At 40.7% G+C, this 26,922-nt stretch overlaps 1 protein-coding gene across 1 annotated transcript in view; it reads left to right on the top strand.

The window, feature by feature from the left end:
• The first annotated feature begins 13,503 nt into the window (after positions 1-13,503).
• The window catches only part of suclg2 (succinate-CoA ligase GDP-forming subunit beta), a 31,803-nt gene continuing 18,384 nt past the window's right edge, over positions 13,504-26,922 (top strand). Inside the window, exons 1-7 of the mRNA XM_037251967.1 lie at positions 13,504-13,623; positions 20,474-20,621; positions 23,937-24,036; positions 24,770-24,860; positions 25,672-25,824; positions 25,964-26,053; positions 26,685-26,781. Coding sequence (XP_037107862.1) covers positions 13,540-13,623; positions 20,474-20,621; positions 23,937-24,036; positions 24,770-24,860; positions 25,672-25,824; positions 25,964-26,053; positions 26,685-26,781 — 763 coding nt within the window. The 5' untranslated portion in view covers positions 13,504-13,539. The remainder of the gene's footprint in view (positions 13,624-20,473; positions 20,622-23,936; positions 24,037-24,769; positions 24,861-25,671; positions 25,825-25,963; positions 26,054-26,684; positions 26,782-26,922) is intronic.

Below are 26,922 nucleotides of genomic sequence, written 5' to 3'. Positions count from 1 at the left end.
ATTTTGGTGAAAATGTACTTTGTTTTTGTCCTGGTCAATTTATACCACACAAAAGCTACCAGGGTTTATTTTATTTACATGTTGAGTTTGAGTTCAACTTTAGTCAAAGGAAGCAATTTTTTTTTTTTTAGTCACAGAAGCCATGTGCCTTTATCATCCTATCAATTTTGTACCGTTTGTCTAAAGGTCAGGCCGCTTTAAAAGCTCACACGATCTTATGTGCAAATGGCAATTTTATTCATGTGACCTCTGATAGCATTTCAAAATGAGACAACATGAATGGAACATGCACACAGTGTGAAATCCCAACCTTTCTTGTCTTTGTCAGGCTGAAGATGGCATGTAAACAAGAAGCCCATCTATACATATCGGTGCAGTAAGAAAAACAATTAGCCGTGAGTGGTGTGCTTTTTTTTTTCTCCCCGCTGCCTTTCTGTCTGCGTCTTTGCTGTCAATAGCGTTTGGAAGATGAAAGGACCGTTTAGGTGAAATACAATAAAGGCATTTCTGGCCCCGGGCTCTGAGACTTACGATCAATGGCCACCAGGAATGTTTTTCCTGTAACTAACATACATGAATACATTTACAAGATGTTGTTGTTAGTCACTAGGATTTGTTTTCCCTGAATGATTTGAAACCAGCAGTGGATAATAATGACATCGACCTTGTTGTGTCCTTTACATTTGGCGCTTCAGGTCTTCTGCTAAATATCAGATTTATTTTTTTTACAATGACATTTTACAGAATTTGGTTATTGTTGGGGTTTTTTTTGTTAATAAAATATTCAAACAAGCACTTAGCTCACACTTCATATTTTACATGGCCTGCTTTTATATACTTGTTATTTTTTTTATTGCCTACAGTTCATTTTTATGCTTTTGCCCACATTGCTTTTTTTGATGATTAGGCCTGTAAATTTTTTCCTGAGGAAGAAATTGTAAATCTTCTGCAGACTCCACACAGGAAGGCCCAAGCCTGGAATCGAACCACCAAACGCAGTACTGTGAGGCAGATGAACTAACCCCATGTACCATCCTGTAATAAATAAATAAATAAATAATCAGATAAATAAATAAATAAACAAGTGTACCTTTTGGAAATATTTCATACACAGCCACATGCTCCAGACAGTCAAGCCAGCCTGCCTCTAACTTGTCACCTCGCTTTGTGTCATCCATTGTCAATCCTCTCTGATGTATATTTCAATGCCGCCATGACAAAAAGGTATCCTGGCAGGTGTAGCCGGGGGGCAAAGCAAGTGAGCCTTTGTTTAGAAGGCTACACGTGCAGTCATGCTGACAAAACCTTAAAAGCCAGCTGGCTTTTTCGGCTGCTCCAAAGTGCTTCACGCGAGATCACTTATTTACCTGCTGGAGGCAGTTGAGTCTTATGATTCCACATATGTGCCTCCAAAGTAATTGCCATCAATAAGTCTTGAGTTAAAAGTGCCAATTAAAGTGTTTACGGTTGTTTTTTTCGCAGTGGAGGATATCTTAACTGGTTTAATGTGATGATTCATGCAAGTAACAAATTATGTTGTGATGGAGGCATCAGTGACTTCAGATTTTCAAGGTTTATGCAAGGAAAACTCATGTGGCGTCTTTTTCCTAATGTGTCATCCACATTTTTGTCAAGATCTGTGTAGCCTAAAAAATTGAGGTGATTCATTACACTGAATAAAACACCAGGATGCCTAATATTTATATTTGTTCATTTCATCTGCAGAGTATAAGATAAGATGTTTGGCCCTTTTCCATGTCTGATCTGGACGTGAGCTTATTAAAAATGAATGTCCCGCATTCCCGCCTTGGTTTGCGAAACCGTCTCACTCGCACGGATGGAATGATAAAGATGTTATTAACATGACTAATTTCACCCTGAAGGCGCTTTATGTATATGCACATTTATTTCAAGTGATGTGATGCCATGTGGAATATATCCTGCGCAATAATCAGGGCTGTAAAGTTGTTCTAATTCTACTAATGCCAAATGGGGAAAGTATAAATCTTGTTTATGCACGTTCACTTCAATAATAACTTGTGAAGCTGATTCCGTCAGGGCCCAACTGGGATAGACCTTCATCAAAACACGCCGATAATATTTGGACTTTTCTTTTTATTCCACACCTAAGTCAAAGCCCGTTAATGCTGACCACTTAACTGACCCTCTCGTCCTTGTAACAAATTATTGCCCAATAAAAAGGTATTAATAAAAATAATTTAAGATACCCAAGTATAGAAGCCTCATTACGACTATTGTTTTATCAACATCAATCTAACAGTGCAATAATTCAGTGGCAATTCTTGGTCAATATTAATTTTATCCACGAGTGAGTTCATTTTCTTGTCAACATCATTAAATATAAATATGATATAAAATATTATATTATAAATATTTTTGTTTTCTGCTTCTTTCGACAAATCTTACTTGTGCAGGTTGTGGTACTGAAAGGTCGACTGTCCAGGTTACTACAGGTAGAAGATGGAGTTGGACAACTAGACCCGTAAAAGCTTTACTGAAACACATTCTAATAGAATCAGGCTAAATAGAAGACGTGTCCATCTATTCATTAGCTCCAGAACCACCTCACTAAAAGCATCACTGAATGATGGCAAATAAGGTAAGGCAGTTCCTCAGGAGTACAGTCATGAAGCCATTAAATAAAAAGGTACACAAATCGAGCGCAGGAATAAAAAAATAAAAAAATGTGTTTTAAAAATGTTCAAGGCTATCATAAACAAGTCTGGACCCGAGGATATGACAGAGGTAAACAATCCAGCCCAAAGATGAGGCAAGATCAGACCCAAATCTGTCAACCTCTTTCGCATATGCGGCAGCTGGGAACCATGAAATTCTTACAGAAACTTGTGCCATCCAGACTTGCATCTCTTTTCTGAGATCCTTAATTTGCTCTGGCTTGGACTGCATCTCATTTTTGCCTTTCCTTGTGTGTGCGTGTCGGGGGGGGCGAGAGAGAGAGAGAGAGAAAAAGTGAAAAATATCCAGTTTTAGGATTAGTTTCAAAGATTTTCGCCTCAAGGAATCGAGCTTTCTGCAAAGGAACCCCCGGCACTTTTAAAGCCTCTGTCTCTGCCGCCGGACTCCCATGCATCCAATCAATGGCCGACTGTAATTGTTGAAGAGGTTTTGGAGCGTAACACGAGCTTCCGACATTGAAACCCAGCTCATTTATCTTTGCCGTTTTAGGTCTGTGACTTGAAAGGAGCGTGGCACAAATTGATCCCAGGTCAGAAAGGAAATCAAATGTTGAAAAATAAATAAAACATTCATGGGCAGAGGGCTCGTCTTCCCATTGTGCTGTTGCATGTATTATACATCGGCCACCATCAAGGATTGACACAGCAGAGCGGGACGGCCATTCCGGTTTGGAAAACCCGTAATGTCACAAAGGACCTTGTGAAGTAGATTGATTCTTTTTGTGATGAATCATTGAAGATTGTTTTTTGGGAATTTCTTTCGTTCATGTAACAAGTCACAACACACACAAAAATCGAGCTGTGGGGAGATAACTCAAAGGATTCAGGCCAATCAAGATGTTGTTGTTGTTTTTTTTAACAAACAATACTAATGAGAATTCAATACCAAAATAAATACAAGTGTGAGTAAGAATCAGTGGCGTATGCAGTGCATGAATGCGATTGGGTTGACGTGTAAATCAAAGATAACTGGAACGAAAGATGAACTATAGACAAAAAAAAAATTTTACCTGGTGGGGGAGAGAGCAGAGAGAATGAATGAGGACAGCACAAACCATTTGACAGCTCAGGTGCCACCACTCAGGCGGCCCCACCCCACAACCGGCAGGGGAGGGCCGTGACATAGGCCTGTCAATTAAAGAGATCTTGAAATGTTTTTTTTACTGTAATCTCAGCACCCCTCAAAATTCGGAACCAGGAATTGCCAACGGTACCTCGATACTATGTTTGCATATCGTCTTTTTTTATTGTTTGGGATAAAAGGTCTTCAAATTGGTTTTTCTCTTTCTTTCTATCCATTTTGTAAAGCCACAATGACTCCCTCATTTTATTGTCAAACGCAAACATCAACGCCTTTTACTTCCAGTTTACAAAACATTTTTCTTTTGTGGTATTTCATTTGAGGAATGAAATCCAATCCCGGCATTGGCGCCCCAGGAAAAAGAAGTTTCATTGTTCGCACCGACTGTGAAATGGAAGGATGGCTGAAGGAGATGGAAGGCAGACAGCCAGATGAGTGAGTGGGCAGGCCCGCAAAGCATCGGCACAATGCGGGCAGGTTCATGGGTGCAGAGGAGGCGGGGTGCATGAGTGGGTGATGAGACATATGGGAAGGAAGAAGGGTGGAGGAAAGAAGATGCAGGAGAGCAACATTAGTCACAACAGACAAAATAAGGACATGGGGAGCTAGTTAAGCAAGCAGCGCAATGAAGCAATTTGCCATGAAGAATAGCATCTATCTATCTATCTATCTATCTATCTATCTATCTATCTATCTATCTATCTATCTATCTATCTATCTATCTATCTATCTATCTATCTATCTATCTGTCTGTCTGTCTGTCTGTCTGTCTGTCTGTCTATCTATCTATCTATCTATCTATCTATTTATCTTCCTACCTACCTACCTACCTACTACCTACCTACCTTCCTACCTACCTACCTGTCTGTCTGTCTGTCTGTCTGTGTCTGTCTCCCTTCCTTCCTTCCTTCCTTCCTTCCTTCCTTCCTTCCTTCCTTCCTTCCTTCCTTCCTTCCTTCCTTCCTTCCTTCCTTCCTTCCTCCCTCCCTCCCTCCCTCCCTACCTACCTATCTAATCCATTCATCTATCCATCCATCTATCCATCCATCCATCCATCCATCCATCCATCCATCCATCCATCCATTTGTCCGTTCATCATCTATCCATCGGGAGTACCGGCTCTGCTATGCTCCCCTTAATTAACAGCATGTGCTCTGTGAAAGCAGCGCACCGCAATGCAATAAAGCAAGTTTATAGTCTTCCACTGCCCACATTCTTTTTATCCACTTTTCATCTCTATGACAAAATGCCCTCCCCGTGCCGAGGTCGTAACTCTCGGCCCACTGACAGCTCCAGCATTACGACTGTGGGGAAGCGGCGGAGGTGAGAGCGTTTATATGAAATGGGAGCTAACAACTCAGCTCCTTAAAGTCCTCATGGCAGTCATAGATTATAGACTTTTCAACTCTCTTCCTGGCAGGCGGACAGAATGCATCAATATGCATGCTGATCAGTTTAGGTGGAGATGAGGCGGCAGCGCGACGGAGCGGGATCGTATGGCCCAGGCGCTAGCTGGGATGAAAAGCAGCTGGTCCCACAGCTGCCGCCGCAGCCCAGACGCCTCTCACTCTACCCACTCAATAGATGGCGACAGTGCGAGCTGACGGAAATGACTGGAGCAAAGGATTTGCATTCATCAGTCTTTTGTGCGCGGCGTCACACCTCACTCGGCTCTGTCTATGCATGTTCTTGCACATACAGTGCACATTTACTGATTTCCTAGAAGGCCTCGCTCACTTACTTGTGATTGAAGAGAAGTCGCCCGGATCCCTCCACGGAGGAAAATTGATGCAGAGAATATCCCGAGGCTTACATTAATTACACAATAAACGACGAAGCCGGCTCTGTATTTCATTCATAACACCGCTAGTTAGCCCCATTATTTGAACATTAGCCATCGGTTAATGTAGCTATCAAGCTTACATTTGCATTTCCAGCAAAGCCCTGAAGAGCCATCTCCAGCCATCTGCCACCGATGACATGTGGATGTGACTCTGTTGCAATCAAATGATTTTATGGCTCAAATGCTGTAGCCGCGCCTTAATTGGTTGCGTAAAGTACCATTGTTCATTTGCACGTCCGTATCGTGTACCTTGAACCGCCGTTGCCGAAACGAATACATGTCACCCCGTTTTTTGTGTCACACTGACAAATCCTGAAGGCTTTCGGCTGCATGTGCCCTTGTCTTTCCATCTGGGCGTGCTGGCTCTCCATCGCTCGCTTTTTCCTGTGTTGGCTCTGCCCGTCTGCCTGTTCCTGCACACTCCTGTCACCTTTCTGTCTTTCACCCTACGTCTCTTTCTCCTTTGACTGCTCTCCTCTGTCCAGGCAGAACCAATTTCCTTCACTTGTGTGCTCCCTTTCTCCCCCAAACACCGTTGTTTGGCACCTTTGCAAACTGGCTTTGCTCTTCCCAGTCCCAGAAGGATTAACATATTCCACTATTTCTTAGAGAGGCGGCAAGAAAAGACGGTCTTCACTCGGTTTCCCGGGGAGCGGTAACCAGCGTGCGCCTCTCCTCAAGGTCATGACAGAGAAGAATTGTCCACCTTAATTCAGTTTGGGGCTTTGCCAAGTACTTTGGCAAACCTTCTATTTTGCATCACCTTGCAGCCCAGGTGTTATTTCAGATTACACTGTGCACTCACACGGGCAAATAGATAGTCTGTAATCAGGTTAGTTGAATGGAGACACATCGCCTCACTCACTTCATAAACTTCAAATCCTCAAGACCGGTATGACTTGAGGCTCCCTGACAAGAAAGGGAGCCAAGTGTGACCGAAGCTGACTGTGAGTGTTGCACTTGGAAGTAACAGGACAGCAGGCTGGAGTGAATATTGTGAAGTGAATCACAATTCAAAAGTCACAATAGTCCAATGTACACTCAGACAAGTCCTTCATCCTAAATCTCGCTGGAGAGGGATGCCAGAAAGAGAGCCATAAACTCTCATTTTCAGTTTACTTGTTGTCTTGTGAGTGATCCGTCTGTCTGTGAGAATCCATCTCGTAATTTACTCGAAAAAACTCTTGTGGTGACCTCACCATTCGCAGTCTAGAAATAATTAATGGAAGCAGTTACAGTTAACATTGTTGTTGCATTCCTGTGGGTGGAAACTTAACAATGTCAAATATATTAATAATTAACGTGACTCAAATTGCCTCCGAGCTTGTACTTTTCATTTAAAAAAAAACATTGATGTGGCTTTACAAAGCATTCATTGTTTTGAGAAAAAATGCCGCGCCTTCCTTCTCAAATAACAACATTGCTACAAAGCAAACAAAAATAAAGCTTGAAGGATCACTCTAATTTATTGCAAATGCATTCCTTTCACCTGAGTATATTATAAATCAAATTTTAGCACCCAATCTCAGGGAAATTGCTGTGCAGGCTGCTTGGTCCCCATTGTAGTCATGTGGGTCCCATATAGCACAATCACATCTGTGCACAATGGCTCGATCATTGAAAGATGGCAGTGCGGCACTAAGCCTTTTTTTGTGTCTGTGTGTAGTGTGAGGACGTGATATCCATTTTTGCGTTTTGTCCCTGGTGTTTGGTAACATATTCATATGTACAAAGCTTCATATTTATATGTATCCATAGGCTTACAGCATCATATAAAAATATCCAGTGTGTATAATAAAGTCTAAAAAAAAAAAAAGGCAGTATTTTTTGTGATGAAACACATCACAATTTTAAGATTGATTTATTTCTACTTCAGCTCTCAAAAATATTTTTTGATTGATTTGTACAGTGAATAAGTCACAGTAATGTCGGAAAAAGTTTTGAAATGATTTATGTATCTTGGTCTCATTTTTATTCACCAAATGGTATTCATACAGGGGTGTGTAGACTTTTTCTATCCACTCTGTACACCATGGTGTTGCTGTGGTACTATATAAATTACAGGTATCCAGTTAAAGCATTATAAAGAGCAGGGCCAAGCTAACTAAGTGCACCTTTAATGGTGCCTGTTTCTATTCTGGGCACAAAGCCTCGACATGAGGGCCTGTTAGATTTGTTTAGTCAGTGAAATGAAGTAAGAAATATGCTCAAGTCGTGAACCACGTCGAACCTTAAAAATGTGTCAGAGAATAATTCATAGCGAATGAGCTCTATAAGGGAAATTCAATCAAATGAAGTAAAAAGCAGCTTTTATGGTATTTGGACAGTAACGGTGTTTTTGTGATATTCTCAAATGTAAAAAAAACAATATTCTTTATTAGTGTCCTGTCACTTTAATATATTCATTCAACAATGACAATAATAACCTTTGACGCTAAATCAATTTTGCACTAAATTGTATTCAATTGTTTTTTGTTTTGTTTCTGGGGATGCTTTGTTGTGCAATGCACTGGACTGAGCGGACAAAGAACCCAAATAGCCTGCCATGCATGAACTTCCTTTTGTTCTTTACAATTTGGCGGCTCCATCCATTGTTTGACCTTGCGAGTAGGACAACCACTGTGCCCGGCTTAGAGGTATTGGCTCAGAGTCGAAGTGGAAACTGCCGAATGTGTGGGCTGATCTTTTCTGAATAGCTAAATAGGCCACTCAGACAGTCCTCGGGAGCCCTCATTACATGGCACATCTTGAAAGGGCACGAAGGGCAAAGCGATCATAAAGAGCAGTGATTATGGCACGGGGCAAGAGATGAGATGAAAGCCGTAGTGTCGGCATGCCGAAGAGAAGACAAAGCCGATGAGAAGAGAAACACGCTTTTGCGGACCTTTAACAAGGAGGGGGAAAATAGATAGATCATTTTAAAAATGAACAGTGGCCCTTGTTTAACAATTTTGTCCTGAGTCCAAAAAATGACGCTTCCTGGTATAAAAGAATTCCCATCTGTATCAACATCATGTGTTTCTTTTATGACTGTAACTAATGATATATCTAGAGCAATATAGAATTTCGAATCAATTTCACAAAGTCAAAAAAATCAATCAAGTCATTTTGGCTCGTTGTGAGTATAATTATCTGATCGAAAGGTCGACCGCAGGTTCAAGTTCAAATCATTGAGATTCATCCAAGCGTAGAAAACAATCATCGTACACTTGTCGTTTCCGCCCTATATTTTAGGTGCTCCAATGGCTCTAATGAAGTTTGACTTGTTTCTGTCCCATTTTCCCGCACCTCCTCTCCCCTGAGGAAAACAAGGAATGATAAGACGGAGGGACTAATTTGTGGTTTCCCCCAACAATCTATCATCAGTTTACACTCAGCAAGGAGTCATTACGCCAAGAGTCAGAGCACCACAGCTCCCAACAGGAAGTGCAGTCACAAATAAGCCCTCAATCACACTTAAATGGCAGCAGGGGTGCTCCGTAAACAACAGACAGCTCGCAACCCTGCAACCCGGAGTTTGCACCACACTGTCAATCCAATATCGAGTGTCCTTTACTTCCGTAGCTCTGCGAATTCCATCTTCTTTTTAATTCTCCCAGTTTTAGTCTCTCAACAAATTCGACATATTTTATAGACAGTATACTTTACAGGCGGCTCGGTGATGCACTGGGTAGCACGTCCACCTCACAGTTAGGAGGGTGCGGGTTCGATTCCACCTTTGGCCCTCCCTGTGCGGAGTTTGCATGTTCTCCCCGGGCCCGCGTGGGTTTTCTCCGGGCACTCCGGTTTCCTCCCACATCCCAAAAACATGCTTAGTAGGCTGATTGAAGACTCCAAGCGGTTCAGAAAATGAATGGATGGATGGATGGAGTATATTTTAAAACAGTGTTTGTCAACCTGTGGTCCGCGGCTCTCTAGTGGGCCGTGGCAGTATTGTAGGTGGTCCGCAAAATTGGAAATGGAAAATAACTGTGACATTTTTAAAAACAAAACGGATTTATTATTTCGACTTTTATTTATTTTCCAGCGGATTTTGTGAACAACGTGTGAGACTTTTTCTGTCTTCCTGGAGGCGGGTTCACCAAGTGGAGAAAATTGGAACTGGTTCCCCCCTCCACAAAGTTACGCGGCTCCATTATAGAGTGGTAGACCTCAACCTTGAAGGTGGTGTGTTAAATCTTTGAGTCAATTTAGACTTGATTTATTCTCCAGCTAATTTTGTGAATCATTTACCCTTCCGAATGATGTCAAATGTATGGACTAAACCAGCCCTGTTTTACAACATGCACTCAAAGGAAAATCCATTTAGATTTAAGAACTTATCGACTTTGTAACTTTGTGTGTTTACATTACATTTGTGTTGCTTGAACTAGCCAGCAATCACTTGAGCTTTCTTTTAAGCAGAGTTACAGAATAGCAAATGAATGAGCGGGATTGGGAATGAATGCACTAAACTGCTGAGTCAGCTCCAAGAATCCTAACAGCTTAGACAGCATGCTCCACGACAGAATAAGGAATTAAAATCAGCAAGAAAAAGAGGAAAGGAGGAGAGAAAATGAAGGAGAAGGGATGGTCACTGCCATCATGTATTCAGCACATCTCTCTCAATGTATAACAGATGGCAAACATATTCGGTCATCATTTTTTCCCCAAACCTTCGGTTCACAATGTCACCGCGACGATATGCATATGTATGATCAAGACCTTCCTTTCATCCTCCCGTCTTGCTCCAGAAGAGTTCTGCTGCAGATTATGCCAGAGTAAACATTTTTCCAACAGGAATAAACGGCGTATAGAGTTCTGTGCGCAACCTTCACATCACTGCTCAAGAACATACCACCTGCAAAGTTTGTCTTTCGGTGACCTTTGCTAATGATAAGAGAACGTCTTATGATATTCAATCGGAGTGACATCAAAAGGAATGCTCGGCAAGTTATTATTTTAACAAGCTGTAAACGACAAGCTTGTTAGAATTATAACTTGCCGAGCATTCATTTGCTTGATGCGGGAGTTTTTTCTGGCATTTTGTCAAAATCGCTGCACGGTGTGGCAGCTCTCATTAGAATCATTTGTAACAACACATTCACGTAAAAGTATGTATTTCGTTAGAAATTAGAAGAGGGGATGGCACATACACTTTTTTATTCTTGAGCTGCACACAACACGCTTGTCAGGTTCCTGCAATCATCTACAGTACGTATTTTCCATTTCTTTTCAATATTTTCGAAATCTTGCCATTGTGGGCTACTATAGAGTCATTTTGAGTCTCACTATTGTCCAAATGAAAACAATGGATGGTCCTTCATGGCTTTGGTATCAAACACACACACACACACACTGTACAGGCCAGCAGATGCCATGAACGTGCTCAGATGTGCAAATGAAAGAACGAATGAAGCCAGATTCTTCACAAGCGTGACAGCTTGCTCTCACCCACACCTCAAAGAGGAAGTGAATCATAGTTTAAAACTTGACTCGCTCCTCTGCTCTCTGCTTTTTCCTTCTTCCCCCTTACAAAGTTCATGAATATAAGCATCTGCTGTATTTTCTTGTGACCTCAGAAGAGGCAGCAAGAAGCCAACACACCACTGGCACTTGAAGATTTTCATGCAAAAAAAAAAGAAAACATACATTAATGCATTAAAAATAGCATGATAGTTCTTGCAGACTACAATTCTGCAAATATAAAAATCTGCAAATAAAAGTGTTGGTGATTTATTTATACATATAGCTTACATTTGGGTCTTACAATTTTCTGGAAAATAAAAATGCCCTCAACATGTTCAAACAAGAAAACTATGCAATCAATGCAACAGACACCCCTGAAAATAAAGAAGTATTCCTTGACGTGAACAAAAGCAAATGTGATTGTTGCGCATACATTTCAAGACATCCAGCGTGAAATATGGACTTTTTCTTAAGTGCCTTTATGACTATCCTCTATGGAGTCTCGGTGTAATCATGAAAAATGCATGCAGGTGGAGAGGGAGGAAATGTCAATAGAGGAATCAAAGCAATTGGGAAGGTGCTGAAAGGGATATTGGGGTGATAAATCATCTTGTTCCTGACGGAGGTCACAGCAGAGGTGGGAGGAAGAGCAAGAGGGAGCAAGAGAATTTTGCCACGCACACTTGCTTAATCATCCTCTAGAAATGGCTTAAAGATGAGCTTTGGCAAAGGTTCGGAGAGTGTGTGTGTTTTATTATCTGTAATACTTTCTCAATAAAAATTGATACACAGTAACAGAAAAGAACAGGTCTCATCAAAACGCTGACGCACAGCTAGAGCAATAACGGATGATGATGATGACAATGTTTATTTTTCCAATCATAATTTAGCCATTTCAGCCGGAGAAAAAAAAAAGTATTTTCTGCACACTGACATATGATTGCGCCCGGGTGAAAATACCATTTGTCTGTTTACCATACTGCCCTTTAGGACTGCAAAAAGAAATAATACTAAAATAATGGAATGTAAATATATGTCATCATAATAGGTAATGCCAAGAGTTGACGGTCCCAAGGCAACCGGTCCCGCCAGCATATTGGCTGAGGGATAAGTCAGGCACGGTCACACATGTGGATGCAGGAGAGAGGAGGCACTTAACTCGTCGAAGGCTCCATTAACCTTGTTTGTGTAGAAGCACCTCCACTAGCCCAAACATATCCAACATGGCTTGAGGATCCTCAGGGGACCCTTCACTAATTAACCTTGTGGAGACACCCTCAGCAAAGAAGGCTGAACCCGGAATAATAAGGAGGCCTTTGCCTGGCCATTAGCAGGGAGATAAACACATCCAAGTCTCAAGTAGCTTTTTGACATAAAACCAATGTTTGTCTGTACCGGAATGCTGTGAGGAGAGACAAAGCTTAATTCTAAGAGGCAGATGTTTAACCTCACAGATCCCTCTGTCAACAAATAATTGTTTGTTAAGTGACGCGACAGTGTTTGTTAAGTGGTTGGTGCAGCGATAGTGTTTGTTAAGTGGTTGGCTCAAAAACGATAAAAAATTCTAAAATGTCGTTCCCCTCAAATTTATATCATGTATTATGAATATAAAGTCTTTTGGATGTCACATGACTGATCCCTCTGTGTATTTGTTGAAATATGCCACCGCATGGCTTTTTGCTGCAAATGATCAGACTTTGCTGTTCCCGTTTCTTTCCCTCTAAAGAGTGTTTTTACCCTATCTGCAAAAATATTCGCAACATTTGTGTGGTTGACATGTCCCCATACCTTGTTCCACTACATTGAATTTTGCAGCAAAGTGGAGGGATGTTTTGAATTTCTACCCAGGAGAAAACTCACAGAAACCTGAACACTCCCTGACAGCACTTTGTGATTTTGCATCGAGAGGACACGGTGCACGTCAATATCTTTTCCATCTTCCTCTGTGACATTTTGTATTAAATCCCTCTCCATAGGGAAACAGGTGTCAGACTTGAAAGGTAGTTGACAGTTAGTCACATTTCAGTCGAAGGATTTGGAAGTGGTCAAGGATGAAAATTTGTACGGATTAAGCAGCCAGGGCCTCAAAGGAAGGTTTGGCTTCTGAAATAAAGTTAAAAAAAAAAAATCAAATGTCAGAATGTGTGACTTTGAGTTTTAACTAAGTTATAAATTTAATTATATGACAGTGTATAATCTGGTTTTTTTTCTTAATAACACAACAGAAGTGTCTGATAATCTATCCTAACCTATTTAACGTTTTTTTTTTCAAACACAAATGACGATTGATCAAAAAATTACATTTGAATTTGCCTATATTTCTACAGTCCGAAGTGAATTTGGCCACCCTTGCTGAGTGCGCTTTTCTCCAAGCACCGCCCCTGCGTGTCGGTTGACGTGGAAACCAGCACATGCTCGTGACGTCATCCTACTCCCAGTTCCGTAACAATATGGCGGCATCCATGACAGCCCGTGCTGCAACGAGAGGACTCGGTGCAGCCACGTCAAAGCACCTACTTCTTAACAAGCTGAAGGTACAGTCTCTTCTTTTCTCATCACAATGCAGGTTTGCGAAATCGTGTCATATTCGATGATTGCTTGCACGATTGTGTGCACGTTATCGCGAGTCATGCATAAGGTAAAGTTGACAGTAGGAGCGAGTTGTTGACACAACATAACATCACCAACTTATTGTCCTCTAATCGTTATAATCGTGCATTACGTGACTAGTTACACGAGGTTGTGTGAAGAAAAATGTCAGGTCATATTAATAAACGACAGTTTATCATCAGTGCATCATACGTATTGACAGCATTTAGAATGCATGTGTTCCCACCGTAGATCAAAATATGACCTTGCCATATTTTTCAGAACACAACCGAATGTCTGAAAGCTTTAAGCAGAGGACAGCCTCCGTTTCAGATAAGACAAAAGTGTAAAGGTCGGACGTTGTACTTTGACCAATTGTTGACTGAGTTTGCTACTTAAACAACCCGTTTGTTCTTATCAGATTTGCACATTGCAAATAGTTACTGTTACATCCTTTAAGTTTGTTCTTTACAATTATTGCAATACATTGTAAACATACTTTTAAAATATATTTAAATGCATCACATTTCACAGGTAAGTTACACAATTAATGTCCTTTTAAATCAGCCAGCTATAGATAGTCGTCTTGGAACAATTGGTCAAGTGGAATGCATGGAGTCCAAAAAAGTATTAGTTCCTTACTTACATTGTATGAACAACAAGTAAGTGCATCAAAAATATTTCTGGAGAAGCAACATTGCACATCAAGCTACATTCCATTGTCGACAAAACATTTCTTAAAAATTGACCAGATATTTTGAATGGTGTTCTTCCTCAATGTAATTGTTTTTATCTTTAATCAGTTTCATTGTTTCTTATTTTAAATAGGCAAAAACTATTGATAATGAAATACACAATGTTGTGATGTTGGTTCTTATTTTAAATAGGCAAAAACTATTGATAATGAAATACACTATGCTGTGATTCACCTAGCCCACTGGTGTCAAACTCAAGGCCCGGGGGCCAGATACGGCCCACCACATGTGGCCCGCGAAGACAAATTGTGCATCAAATTCGTGTGTCATTACTAGAGTTGCAAATTGTCTTCACTTTTAATATCTTTTTTTTTTTTTTTAAATATTTGACAAGTTTTTACTCGTCTGATTTGAAAACGAGTTATTTGTCTGTTTGTTTTGTAGCTTTGACTGTATATAATATGAGGTGCTCATACATTTATTTGGGTTGACAGTCATAATGGCCCTCTGAAAGAAGCTATGACTACAATGCGGCCCATGAAAAAAATGTTTGACACCCCTGACCTACCCCCATTAAGCACAATATTTGTCAAAATACATTCATTCAATATTTTTGAGCATTTTTCCCTTTTTGCTTTGCGCTGTTGTCATTGTTGTCGGTTCAGAGGTCATGCATTCAAGATCAACAAACAGCTGAATTACTTGTAACCCAAATTCTTTCAAACCTAATAAAGGGACCTAAAAAATAATTAAAACAAAAAGATGAAAAGAGACCTTTAAAGTAACTGGCGAGTGAGTATAATGATGCTGTTGCAATCTATTTACATGGTTTGGATATTACTTCCATTTTTCTTAGGACATTTTATCATATCATTGTTCTGTCACTTGTTCGTTATCATTTTTGGTGATATGAGACTGTCAAATGTTGACACTGATGAGGTCTTGACAGGAGATGAATATCCCAAGTGCGACGTGTATGCGCTGAATGAGAAAGTGGCATATGTTCGGGTCGGAGCCAGGCGGGCATCTGGCTCCTCGTCTCGCGAGACGCTCTCTCGACAGTAATTATCGTCAACGGCACTCCAGGGACGACCTGACTCGCTCCTGCTACCTAACTGCCGCTGTACTTAATGGCACGCAAGGCCATGCAACAGCTAGCCTGACACCTCCGACACAACAAGGATGCAAGCAAACGTGCTGTAATGTTTTAATTCCCCGGCTGCGCAAAATAAAATATTACAGCAGCGCCGCCACAAATTCCTTTTGGCAGCCACTTATAGATTTGGACACAACTTGTCAATAGGTAACTGAAATTCAATTAACTTTCTTTTGCCGCACGGACGAGCCGCTCTGCTCCTTGTGTGAATCTGCCGATCGATGCACATTCGACTTTTCTTTGTGGTACGCTACTGCATATACACTGCCTCTATGTGGCCTACTTTTTGATATCATTATTTTTTCTGCTTGGACTTTTTTCTCAATCATTTTGTCTTCAAGAGTGGCAGATGTTTTTTTGAAGTCTCTCTGGCGCAACGTATTTAAAAGCTTCAATCAAGTCAAGGTCTTTATGTTTATGTTTGTGTCTCATTTTCCTTTAACGCCTCCATCACAATTTAAGCATAATTGATGTCTTTTTCTTCTGGGAGAATAAATTAGGGTAGGTTCAAGCAATGTCGTCAGCCACCAAAGGTGAAAACGACGACAAAGCTAAAGTTCTGATGCGATTGCACTTTATAGCGGCTCTTCAATGTTTCCAGGAATAGTGGAAAGGTACTGGTTTTTTTTTCTCTTCTCTGTGAAAGGACCCAAGTAAAACCTCTCTCACACAACTCACATTAGGCTGAGAATAAAGTAACAGCTAATCTTTGAAAGAATTTCGCTTTCAGCAGACTTGCAGCAAGAGTCTTGACATTCAAAGAGTGTGATCACAAAATGTCACGCTAATATGCTGCAGCAGGATTGGTCTTAGTGCTGCTTCTGTTTTCAAAATGGGAACTGGAGTTCTGTATGTATGGGCTTGAATGTCAGCCATCCTTTTATTCAGCCATTTATCTGTTTTCTGTACAGTTTGTTTCTGTGCACGGTCACTGGAAATTTGGAGCCTCCTATACCATCTGAAGAAAGAGAAAAGAAAAAAAAAAAAGGGCTAGTAACATAAATCGGTAAGCATTAAGAAGCCAGTTCTGGTTTCTCTATCCAGGGTCTGAGTATTTTCCTGACTGTTGCATTTTTTGAATTTTCAGAGGAGCTTAATTTCTACTCCCAGTCTGCTGAGGTTAACATCCTCATTATTTGTCATGCACTGACCTTGAACCCTTTTGTCTAATTGGTGATGACAAATGGCCGCAGGGTTAATTTACCAGAATGCTCCCGACAGGGGCTTTTCCAAATGCTCATGAAATTAACACATTGCTGGTTCACTAATTCCAAGTAATTGATTTGTTCCCATTCTCATGATGAACTCATGTATTTTCCCTGTTCATTTATCACATGTGCAGAAATTAAACGGAACTTAATCGTGTGCACTTACTTCCATGAGCACGGACATCAAATAGCACAGGACCGAAAAACATTCATGTGTAGCATTAATGTGCTAAATAGAAAGCCATCAAACTCGTCTTGATCTCTTTAACAAAATTCGTGTTATGGCTTATGTTTCTTTCCGTGTACCGGTATTCTTTTTTGGCGCGCCCTTTATTTGAAAATGTTGCCATATTAAAATAAAAAAACATTGCATATTTCCCAATACAAAAAACATTAGTTTCATCCCCAATCAACATTGATTCACTAATGGATGCTAATTATGAGTTTGTACATTTACTATGAGTAATGAATTATAAATTAGGGGTCAACATTAACGGTGAACCAATGGCCTGTGGCCCTTAGGGGGCAGTGTCGGGCCACCTGTAGTTCACTAATGGCGGCCATTAAAAATTACAAAAGGTCGACTCAGCCACTTTTGCTTATTTATGTATTCTAACCATCTACAGCAGCTACAACACCTTAAATGGCCGAATTAATATACGACAGACCATATTCGACATGTTTAATGTATCTAGATTCGGGTTTTTTTTTTTTCTTTCACGATGCTGTTAACGAAAACATTCAATGTGCTCGTGACAGGAGCTACAACTTTGCAGTACGTTATTTAATCATCACTTTTGTAATCTGCATCATATACTCAATATTATTAAATAGTATTAGTCAATGTATTACATACAATAGGTTTTGTCCTGTATGCAATATGGAAAAATACAAAACCATTTTCCTTCCTGTTCTTCACCTTTCAATGCACCGTTCTGCGTCCTTGCCTGTTCAAAACGAAAGTCACGCGCAAACCATGAGGGGATAGAGAAAAATGGCATCTGTCTGCGAACGACCTGTAAATAGTACAGATGAGCAGTGGAGCATGGCCTCCTGGATTTAGATCAAGTCGATTTGCATCCTGGCAGGCTCGCTCTAATCTCAAGCAGACAGGTTTAAGAATGAAAAACCTGACTGGTGTGTCTCAACAGGTATTTAGGTAATTAGCATCGTTAATAAGCTTGCATCTACGGAGTCTCGTTCCAAGGCCTCATGTTTGAGGAACGATAACAAATGTGTTAGGCACTGTAAAACTACAAAAGTGTTGCTTTGTAAATAAAATATGTGTTGGCTGGCAACACTATTTTTCTTTTTGATGCAAACATTTGAGAGGCAAAAGGTTTGGGGGCCAGACCTTGCTGACCTCATGTTATGTCTCAAATACAACTAAAGTATCTTCATGGGACTTTAAAAATGCTCTGGTGAAAATTTATGGCTGGGTCGTCATTCTTTCTAATGCCTCCGGCAGGGGACATATTGATGTATAACAATGTGTACAGTCGCGTAGTAGTGCTGCCGTCAGTAGATTTATTGCTCAAAAATGACACTGTCTCGCTGACAAATTGTCTTCCTCTGATAAAGGCGAGTAAGGTCTCCTTGACTTTAATAAAATGACTTTAAAATAATGTCTTAAGGAATCCCCTCAGGCAAGCTCTGTATATAGAATGTACAGCAGCATTTTTAAAAAATATTTATTTGACCGAAAATGTCTGACAGCATAATTTACTACTGCAGTTGTGTTCAATTATTGTCAACATCAGTTTGTTACATGCCAGCAACTGATTATAAATGTCACACACACATTTGACTTCTTGTGACAGACAGTCACATTCCCAGTTTTAGAACCCTCCAACATCTCTTAATGGTCATGTAAATTATTGAAAAGCCCTAAGCAGCTGACTAGTTACAGCAAGGCCTATTAACCTTGGTAAAGCAGTATTCAAATCTAGTCGAAGCTAACTTTGTCCCTTGCGGCGAGGAAATGGAAATGTGTTCTCTCGCTGAGACAGAAGGAGAAGCTGCCCGTTGTTTGAAGTTCCTGCAAGAGATGTTTCAAGTTGAGGGGCTCTCCACCCCTCGGTGTAAAATATTCAGGACCGAGTCTCATTGAGACACCTTTGTTGACGGTGTTTTTACACCAGGCTGGGAAAGTGTGGCTATATCATTAAGTTTGCTTGAGGGTATAAAAAAACAAAGCAAAAAAAAACACCATGTTAACGATGAAAGCAGTTTGGCAGAATGCAATCTGCTTCGATTTGCTCGAGAACTACTGGGTGAATGATGGGCGGTAAATTTTCATAATTTTTTAATTAATTTATAGAATGTTTTTGTTATTTTATATTATTTTATGTTGTTTTATTTTTTTTCATTAATTTTATTTATTAATTTAATAATTTTAAGAAATATTTGAATTGGTGCAAATAATATTACTTGGCAGAGGAAAAGAAACGACAAAATTCCCTCTCTCGCGACGTGGGAAATTTAACGATAGGACGACAGGTGAAAATGCGTCGAATACATCGACTCGGTGAACTGTCGCCCCGCAGGCTTTGCAGACCAATAGGTTGAAATATTGTTTTGACGGTCTAATTACTCAACAGCAATAGGAATAAAATATTAGTAATTACCTTCGTATCTGATCTATTAGTCACATTTCCCGCGTAACGCTGAGGCACACGGTCATGGTGCAGCTGCTCTCAATCGCTCTTTGCGCAGATGCAACGGTGACATAATGAGAGGCTTTGCTGCTCATAAAAAGAATTTTACCATCTGTCCACGCCTTGTTTTACAAGCCACACGACCATTGTACATATTCAGGGTTATTTAATAATTTATACTACAGTAATATTGTTAGTTGGACACGTAACAAAACAAATTGACAAGAGCACGTTCAGTGCTGAGCTCTCCAGCTATCATTCAACGGTCTATTTGTTTATTTCTTATATACGGCTTATCCTGTTCAGTTCACAGAAATCCTTCTGTCAATTGGTTTTACATTGAAATTGAATGTTTCCCATAAGAAACCAGTGTAACTCATGGGGAGGCACCATAGGTTGTGGTTACGAGTTAAAAGAAAATCAAACAGGGGGCTTAGAACATAGCCTTGCGGAACATCCGTGTTCAGTACAAGGATTGGAAAAGAGTGGTAACTCGAGCTGACAGACAATAAGTCCATCCTTAGTCTTGAATAAAAATGGATAATCACACACGTCAGTTTCGTCAAATTCCGAGGCGAGTTTGATTTTAATTGATGAAGAACTGCACAAGAGCGAATCGCTTGTGTATTTGCCACAACCTACCTTACAATTCTTATTTCTATTCACGTAGAGCATCTCTTTCGGGAAACTCCAACCTGCCTTTGTCTCTCCATCACATTTAAAATTCAATCTCTCTTTAATAGCGGCAGCTGGAGCTGACAGGGTCTGTGTCTGCTGATGGTGCAAATAGCTCAAGAGCTGTCCCGGCGCTCAACCTGACTTAACGCCTCATTACTGGAAAAAGGAGAACGAGACATGTTTGGAGGTAGCAGACAAGACGGAGTCAGGGAGTGGAGAGTGGATGTAGTCTGTGCAGTACTCAGTAAGATGAAGACACGTGTACTGTGATAGAGCATTGTTCTGACACAGCGGAGGGGGAAATGTTCTTGTTAGAGATTGTGTAGATTTGCAACTTTATCTTGCACTGTTTTAACTACATTAGGTCTCGTCCTGACATTCCGGCTGCTTTCCTTTATCAGCTTCAACGCAATTGGCTGAGTCCTAAACGATGGCTGAATCTTCAAGAGTACCAGAGCAAAAAATTGATGCAAGACTGCGGCGTTGCTGTCCAACGCTTCTTTGTAGCCGACACGGCCTCCGAGGCCTTGGAAGCTGCCAAGAGATTAGGTGAGTCGTGGAAACACACACATTTGCGGGGTAGGATCATTAATCAAAGTGCTACATTGTCAACATGTTTAATTCACGTTTACATTTATAATAGATGCATTTTATTTTCTGTCCATTCTATTATAGTATCCTATAAAAATCTAGAAATTGCGAAATAAAATGTTTATAATACTACTTATCATTGGATTGATTTTTTTGGGGTAATCCTGCCTCAGGACAGGAAAAGACATTTGATCTGAAAGTCATAATTTAATGACATCACTACTTCCAAATGATTGCCAAAAACAATGATGTCGAGTGAAAGTGTATCGCAGCCGTCCCATTTAGCTTGCATGACTCTTTGGCCGCGCTGTTGTGAATAATCAGAGATGAAGTTTCATCAAGATTAATCATGTCTTCCAAATTTGTCGCTAATGCATCGCAGCCTGTTAGTTTTGTTGTTGTTGTTGTTGTTGTTTCAGCTTGATGGCCGTGCCTTCTTGTTTCTTCATCATGGCACTCAACCGAATTAATTGTTTTAACAGCCTCTCATGTTCAGTTTTTTACACATGGCATGGCTTTCGTTTGCATTTCTCTTCTTTATAGCTTATTTTAACCCTTGCATGTTACGATTTGGATCATTACCTTGGCCTGCATGCTCACACAGGGACTCACAGATGATAACAGGCGTAGTTTTAGCCTTTTGTGTCAAAAGTTAGGAAACCATGATAGAGTTTTAGCAGCAGTTCTAATTCTTTTTCTGTATGTATATTGTATGGCTGCCTGGACCTCCACTCAGTCCATAAACCTTCTTTTGTTGTTCCAACTGTCCCCACTGAAAAACACTTCAAGCGCCTTTTTTTTTCTCTCTAAATGACTTTCATCTTACGCTTTCACAAAAGAAGGCAGTTGTCTCTGGTGAAAAGTGCTGACAGTAGCATTTAGTGGTGCTGAGTAGAGTTGGCTTAACCACAGCCCTTTGTCAGAAGTGCTGAAGGATAAGACGAGCGACCCTCTTAGAGCTTTGTGCGTTTGCCAGCGTGTTGTTGTGCCTTTCTTTGTGTGTAGGATGGAGACCGTTATGTCCTCTTCTTGATGGTCTACTCCACAGGTGTCAAACTCAAGGCCCGGGGGCCAGATACGGCCCGCCACATCATTTTATGTGGCCCGCGAAGACAAATTGTGCATCAAATTCGTGTGTCATTACTAGAATTGGAAAATTGTCTTCACTTTTAATATCTTTTTTTTTTTTTTAATATTTGACCAGTTTTTACTCGTCTGATTTGAAAACGAGTTATTTGTCAGTTTGTTTTGTAGCTTTGACTGTATATAATATGAGGTGCTCATACATTTATTTGGGTTGACAGTCATAATGGCCCTCCGAAAGAAGCTATGACTACAATGCGGCCCGCGAAAAAAAAGAGTATGACACCACTGGTCAACTCGATTTTTGGAACCATTTGAAGTTTCACAAGACAATGGCGTAATTGTGAGTGCGTAAAACTCCATGTTGTGCTGTCGATGAAATAGTAAAGCTACAGCAGTGCGACTAGTTGTAGGCAATTCAGTGTAACATAGGATATGAATAAATTGAGTGCAGTAAGGGATTGCTGTGCTTCACCGACATATTCCCCTGAGTGCTTGCATGGACAGAGCGGCTCTTCTTCCTCACGAGGACTCGCCTGTGACAAAACAAGACAGATAGTATTGCACATCCGTCCATTGTGGCAAATACCTGATTAGGAGAAAGGGTATTGGAGGCTGGAGATATAATTAAAGTGTCCGAAACAAATGAAAAGGATAAAAAATAAATAAATATGGAACAGAGGACTCGGACAATTCGAGGGCTTACACACGCATGGACACACACGGTTCAAGGGACTCTCATCGAACCTGCTGTTACAGCAGAAATGAGCTAGCTCTTAAGACTGTGCTTTTGAGAAAGCCCTGAATTTCTAAATTGTCCTAACAGCTGTAAATAGGCTTTGCAGGCTAAAGGCGCCCGTCTCTCTCGGAGATGATTTTTGTAAGCAGCTTAGTGTTTCCACCTCCTCATTACGCACGCTAACCTATTCATGTGGCGGGTGAGACATGGAATTATTTTAGACACACATCCTCCTCTATCGAATTAGCATGATGCTAATGTGCCAGCAGAAGTCAACCTGAGACTTGTTTCCATGGTGCCTGGCATGCATGGAGAGCTACAAGGGAAAGTGTTTAGGAATTCAATTTTACTCGGTAAAATGGGGAAATGTGACTTGAAATATATTCAGAAATATAATTTCAACCCTTCGACACAATCAGTTAATTTCTTTACAACCGTAATTATTTAGAATAGTGCATTTTAATGCACATATTTTTCTGTTATCATTGGAAGGTTTGTTTAATAATATTTAAAATTATTCTCTAACAGACACAACCACGTGATTTTCACTTGTACTTCATCCGGCAACCATTTCATTCTGCCCCCGGTTTAAAGCTCAAATTGTTTCCGCTGTCATCCTCTGCTGCTCATGCCCGCGAGATACTATTTCATCTTACTTGGAACTCTTTTTAATTTTGCAAAAAGGCACTCGTTATTAACAATGATGCCTCCTCTCAAACCTCCTTTTGTGTCGAAGTGCACCTTTTCTCCTTCTTTTTTAGTATCCAGGCTTTCAGACTATGAATACCGACCGGGTCTCACTAATGCAGTTAGTTTAATCCGCGCCATCTTGCCAGAGACTATTTTCTTAATGATTTTTTTTAGGGGTCTGTGACTTCCCAAGTTGTGTCTTCATGTTCTCCTTAATTTACTGACATAGGATGGGCTTGTTTCTTGCCTCCAGAGTCAAGGTGTCCATCTCGCTGCCCCCCCCCCCCCCCAACTTGACGATAGCCTCTTGTCAGTGGCTGAATTTGTCCACTTAGATGGCGATAACCTTGCCTGGAACCATCTTTCATCAAGAGTACCAACGCTATTTAAATTGGACTATTGTAGGATGAATGCTGAAAAGAGAGCTGAATGACATACGATGAATTTTCAGCTCTTGTCGGGTAAATGTGACACCAAAGGTTATTTTGTGTGAGAGAAAGGTCAAGGTTTCTTAATTGCATTCTTTTGAGAATGTTCGCTTTATTCATGTACAAAAGTGCATTTTTACATTGCAAGGTGTTGGATTTGTGCACTGAATCAAAGCACGTATAGTCATCGGTGTCACTGAAGTAAATATTGTACGTTCCACATATTACACTCAGTGGTCCACACATTTCTTTTCTTTTTTCTTCCCTCAATGGGATGAGTAGCACGCTCAAGGGGTACTTAAAGGTGCGATGTATGTCCGTCTATTTTTGCAGATGCCAAAGAGATTGTGCTAAAAGCTCAGATTCTGGCTGGTGGGAGAGGCAAAGGTGTGTTTGACAGCGGCCTCAAAGGCGGAGTACATCTAACCAAGGAGTGAGTATGCCTCTTGGCTTGACATAAGCACATGCAGTAGCCAGGATTATTTGAAATGAAAATAAGACTTCTGCTTTTTTTTTATGCCATGACCTTTAGTTTTACTCACAAATTTGGTTTTGACACATGGGAGAGTTTTCCTCTGTTAAGGCTTTGCGGAGTCACAGAGTTTGATTTTTGCATGTTCAATTTATTTAAATTAAAATGAGGGTTCACTCTGAAGTGTGGTGCATATTTTTCACTGTTCTTTGTATTTGATTATTTCTTTGATTGTTTTGGCTGTTTCGAAATGAATAAAAAGTTTGCTGGTCCGTCCACACATTTATTTGCGGATTTTAATTAGTTGCGATGAGGTCGTTACCTTGTTGTTTTTTTGATTCATTGCAAATCATTACATTTTTAATGTTTGCAACGAGAGTTGAATAATTTAGAGTGCATCTGTACTGCAGAATATGCAGAGGGAAACCGGAATGGATTGAGTACTCGGCTTTCTGTGATAATCACAGCTTTATTTCTTCTTTTCTATTCATTCATAAATCCGGCTCTTTCGAAGCAATCCTTGCATACAAATAAAAATGAGGTTCATTGACAGTACTGCATAGAGGAGATATACCGAAGTCACTCGTCGTATTCTCCATTGCTTGACGCCCGCATTTAATATGAGTTGAACTCGTTCTCTAATCCTCCATAACGTATTCAGTGTGTGGCAACTGTGTTATCGTCTTTCCCATAGCCCCGCAGTTGTCGGTGAGCTGGCTAATAAGATGCTGGGTTTCAATCTGACCACCAAGCAGACGCCGAAAGATGGAGTGAAAGTGAAAACGGTAAGTTGCTATCCAGCGAAGATAATGATAACAAGACGGTACTGCACTCCACACATTATTATGATGTGGGCCTCATCTTGAGCCTTCTGACAAACTGGACCTCTTGAGAGTTTCCACGAGAATCGTTATTTTTAGGCATCGCCAGCAAGTGTGGAAGGTCTGGGTAAGTGTAGTCCTTTTAGTCTAAGCTTGGCCAATCATACGACAGCCAGAGCTTAGTTGTCAACCTTCCAATGAAGCTTGAATCTACTCCCAGACCTCACCGCGCTACCGAGCAGAGAATGCCATTCAGCGGGAAACAGCACTTGTGCATCAGCCACATGGATTTGCTGTCAGCGCTGATAGAGGATTGTGCAGAGGTGATGGAGAGAGGCATGGGTAATATTCTTGTGGAATAAGGCGAGATAGAGAAACAAGTAGAAATTGAGAGGCTTTGGTTTTAACGAAACAATATGGACAGAGGTGAACCGCAAAGCGAATGACTGTTAAGAAGTCCACTTAATAGCACTAAATGAATACTCTCGAAACACGAAAGGCAGATAAGGCAGTCCTTCCTATTTTAGTAGGTGATGGGTTGGAAGCAAAATAAAGTAGTGTCTATAAACGTAACCACTCCTGTCCCTCAACTGATTTCCCAAATTTGCCTCCCCCGATCTCATTATTTCTTCAAAGTGATTCCGCCGAGTTTTTCCGGCGTTTGCAATTCAAATGTGGTAACTTGCAAATGCATTGAGTGTATTTACCACAGTCAAAGGGATTAGCTAACCAAAGTCCATCCATCAGTCACATCTCCCATTTTCCTCATGTGAAGGTGATGGTTGCAGAGGCCTTGGACATAACCAGGGAGACCTACTTTGCTATTCTAATGGATCGCTCCTGTAACGGTCCCGTTATGGTTGGAAGTCCCCAGGGAGGTGTGGATATTGAGGAAGTAGCAGCTAGCACACCAGAACTCATTTTTAAGGTATGTCATTTGTGTTTAACAATCCACATACTCGTAAAAAGCGCAAATTTATAATCCATAGTCGGGCATTTGGTGTAAAATTATTCTTCGGTGTTTGAGTTGCTGTCAGCTTCTTTCACTTGTACCCCAATTCTGACAGGAAGTCATAGATATATTTGAAGGTGTACAGGACGACCAGGCAATTCGCATGGCAGCTAATTTGGGCTTCAAAGGACCTCTGCAGAGACAGGTAATAAGCACAGTAAGGTCTACTCTGTAAAGTCCTAACAAAGTGTGATGCAGAGCCACTGATGTATTGTAAAATATGGACGTGCTCTGTGTACCCAAAGACAGCTGCATGATTATTTATAGACCAATCAAACTTGATATTATTAGTTTTCCGATGTGTGCTGTGAAGTGTCAAGGCATTCGGCGTGCTTGCCAGAGGGTCAACTGTCACATCTGGTGGTTCTGTACAGTGCTTTGCAAATGGTATTTCCCTAGGTTGTGTTTGGAGGGAGGAAGACACTTTATTGTATTTCCTAACCCTTGGAAAAAGCAAGAGCATCGTTTGTGGTTGTCTGAATGTGAGCGAGACATCAGTTGTGTGAGTGCACGCATTGGGAATTTTAGTTTTCAAGTCCACCTTGTTGAAAATAAAAGCAATGTATGAATAATGTGAAACCGACAATCTGGCGCCGAACTGTATTTGTTGCCTTTTGTCCAAATCAATTGATTACCGGTACTTGAAACCAGACAGTGTGACAGCGAAGGTGATCTGCCATGTTTTGTTGCGTGTGTTGGAGGCTGATTGGTCTTGGTCGGGCCGGCTGCTCAGATCTGAACCATCGGGTAATTATTTTCCTCTATGGACTTTGCAGGCAGCAGATCAGATTAAGAGGCTCTATGATCTCTTCTTGAAAGTCGACGCCACTCAAGTTGAAGTCAACCCTCTCGGAGAGACTCCTGAAGGACAAGGTACCTCCTTCCTATCGTGATTTAAATACAGTTGCTTTTGAATGTTTTTATTTTTTTGTTACATGGGTTCTTTATGTAGACAATTCAAAGGTCATGCATTCCAAATATTTATTCTGATGCCTTTATTTTTGTTGCTGTACC

The sequence above is a fragment of the Syngnathus acus genome, chromosome 5, assembly GCF_901709675.1.
Source record: "Syngnathus acus chromosome 5, fSynAcu1.2, whole genome shotgun sequence".
Classification (NCBI taxonomy): domain Eukaryota; kingdom Metazoa; phylum Chordata; class Actinopteri; order Syngnathiformes; family Syngnathidae; genus Syngnathus; species Syngnathus acus.
This window is presented reverse-complemented; position numbering and strand designations above follow the sequence as displayed.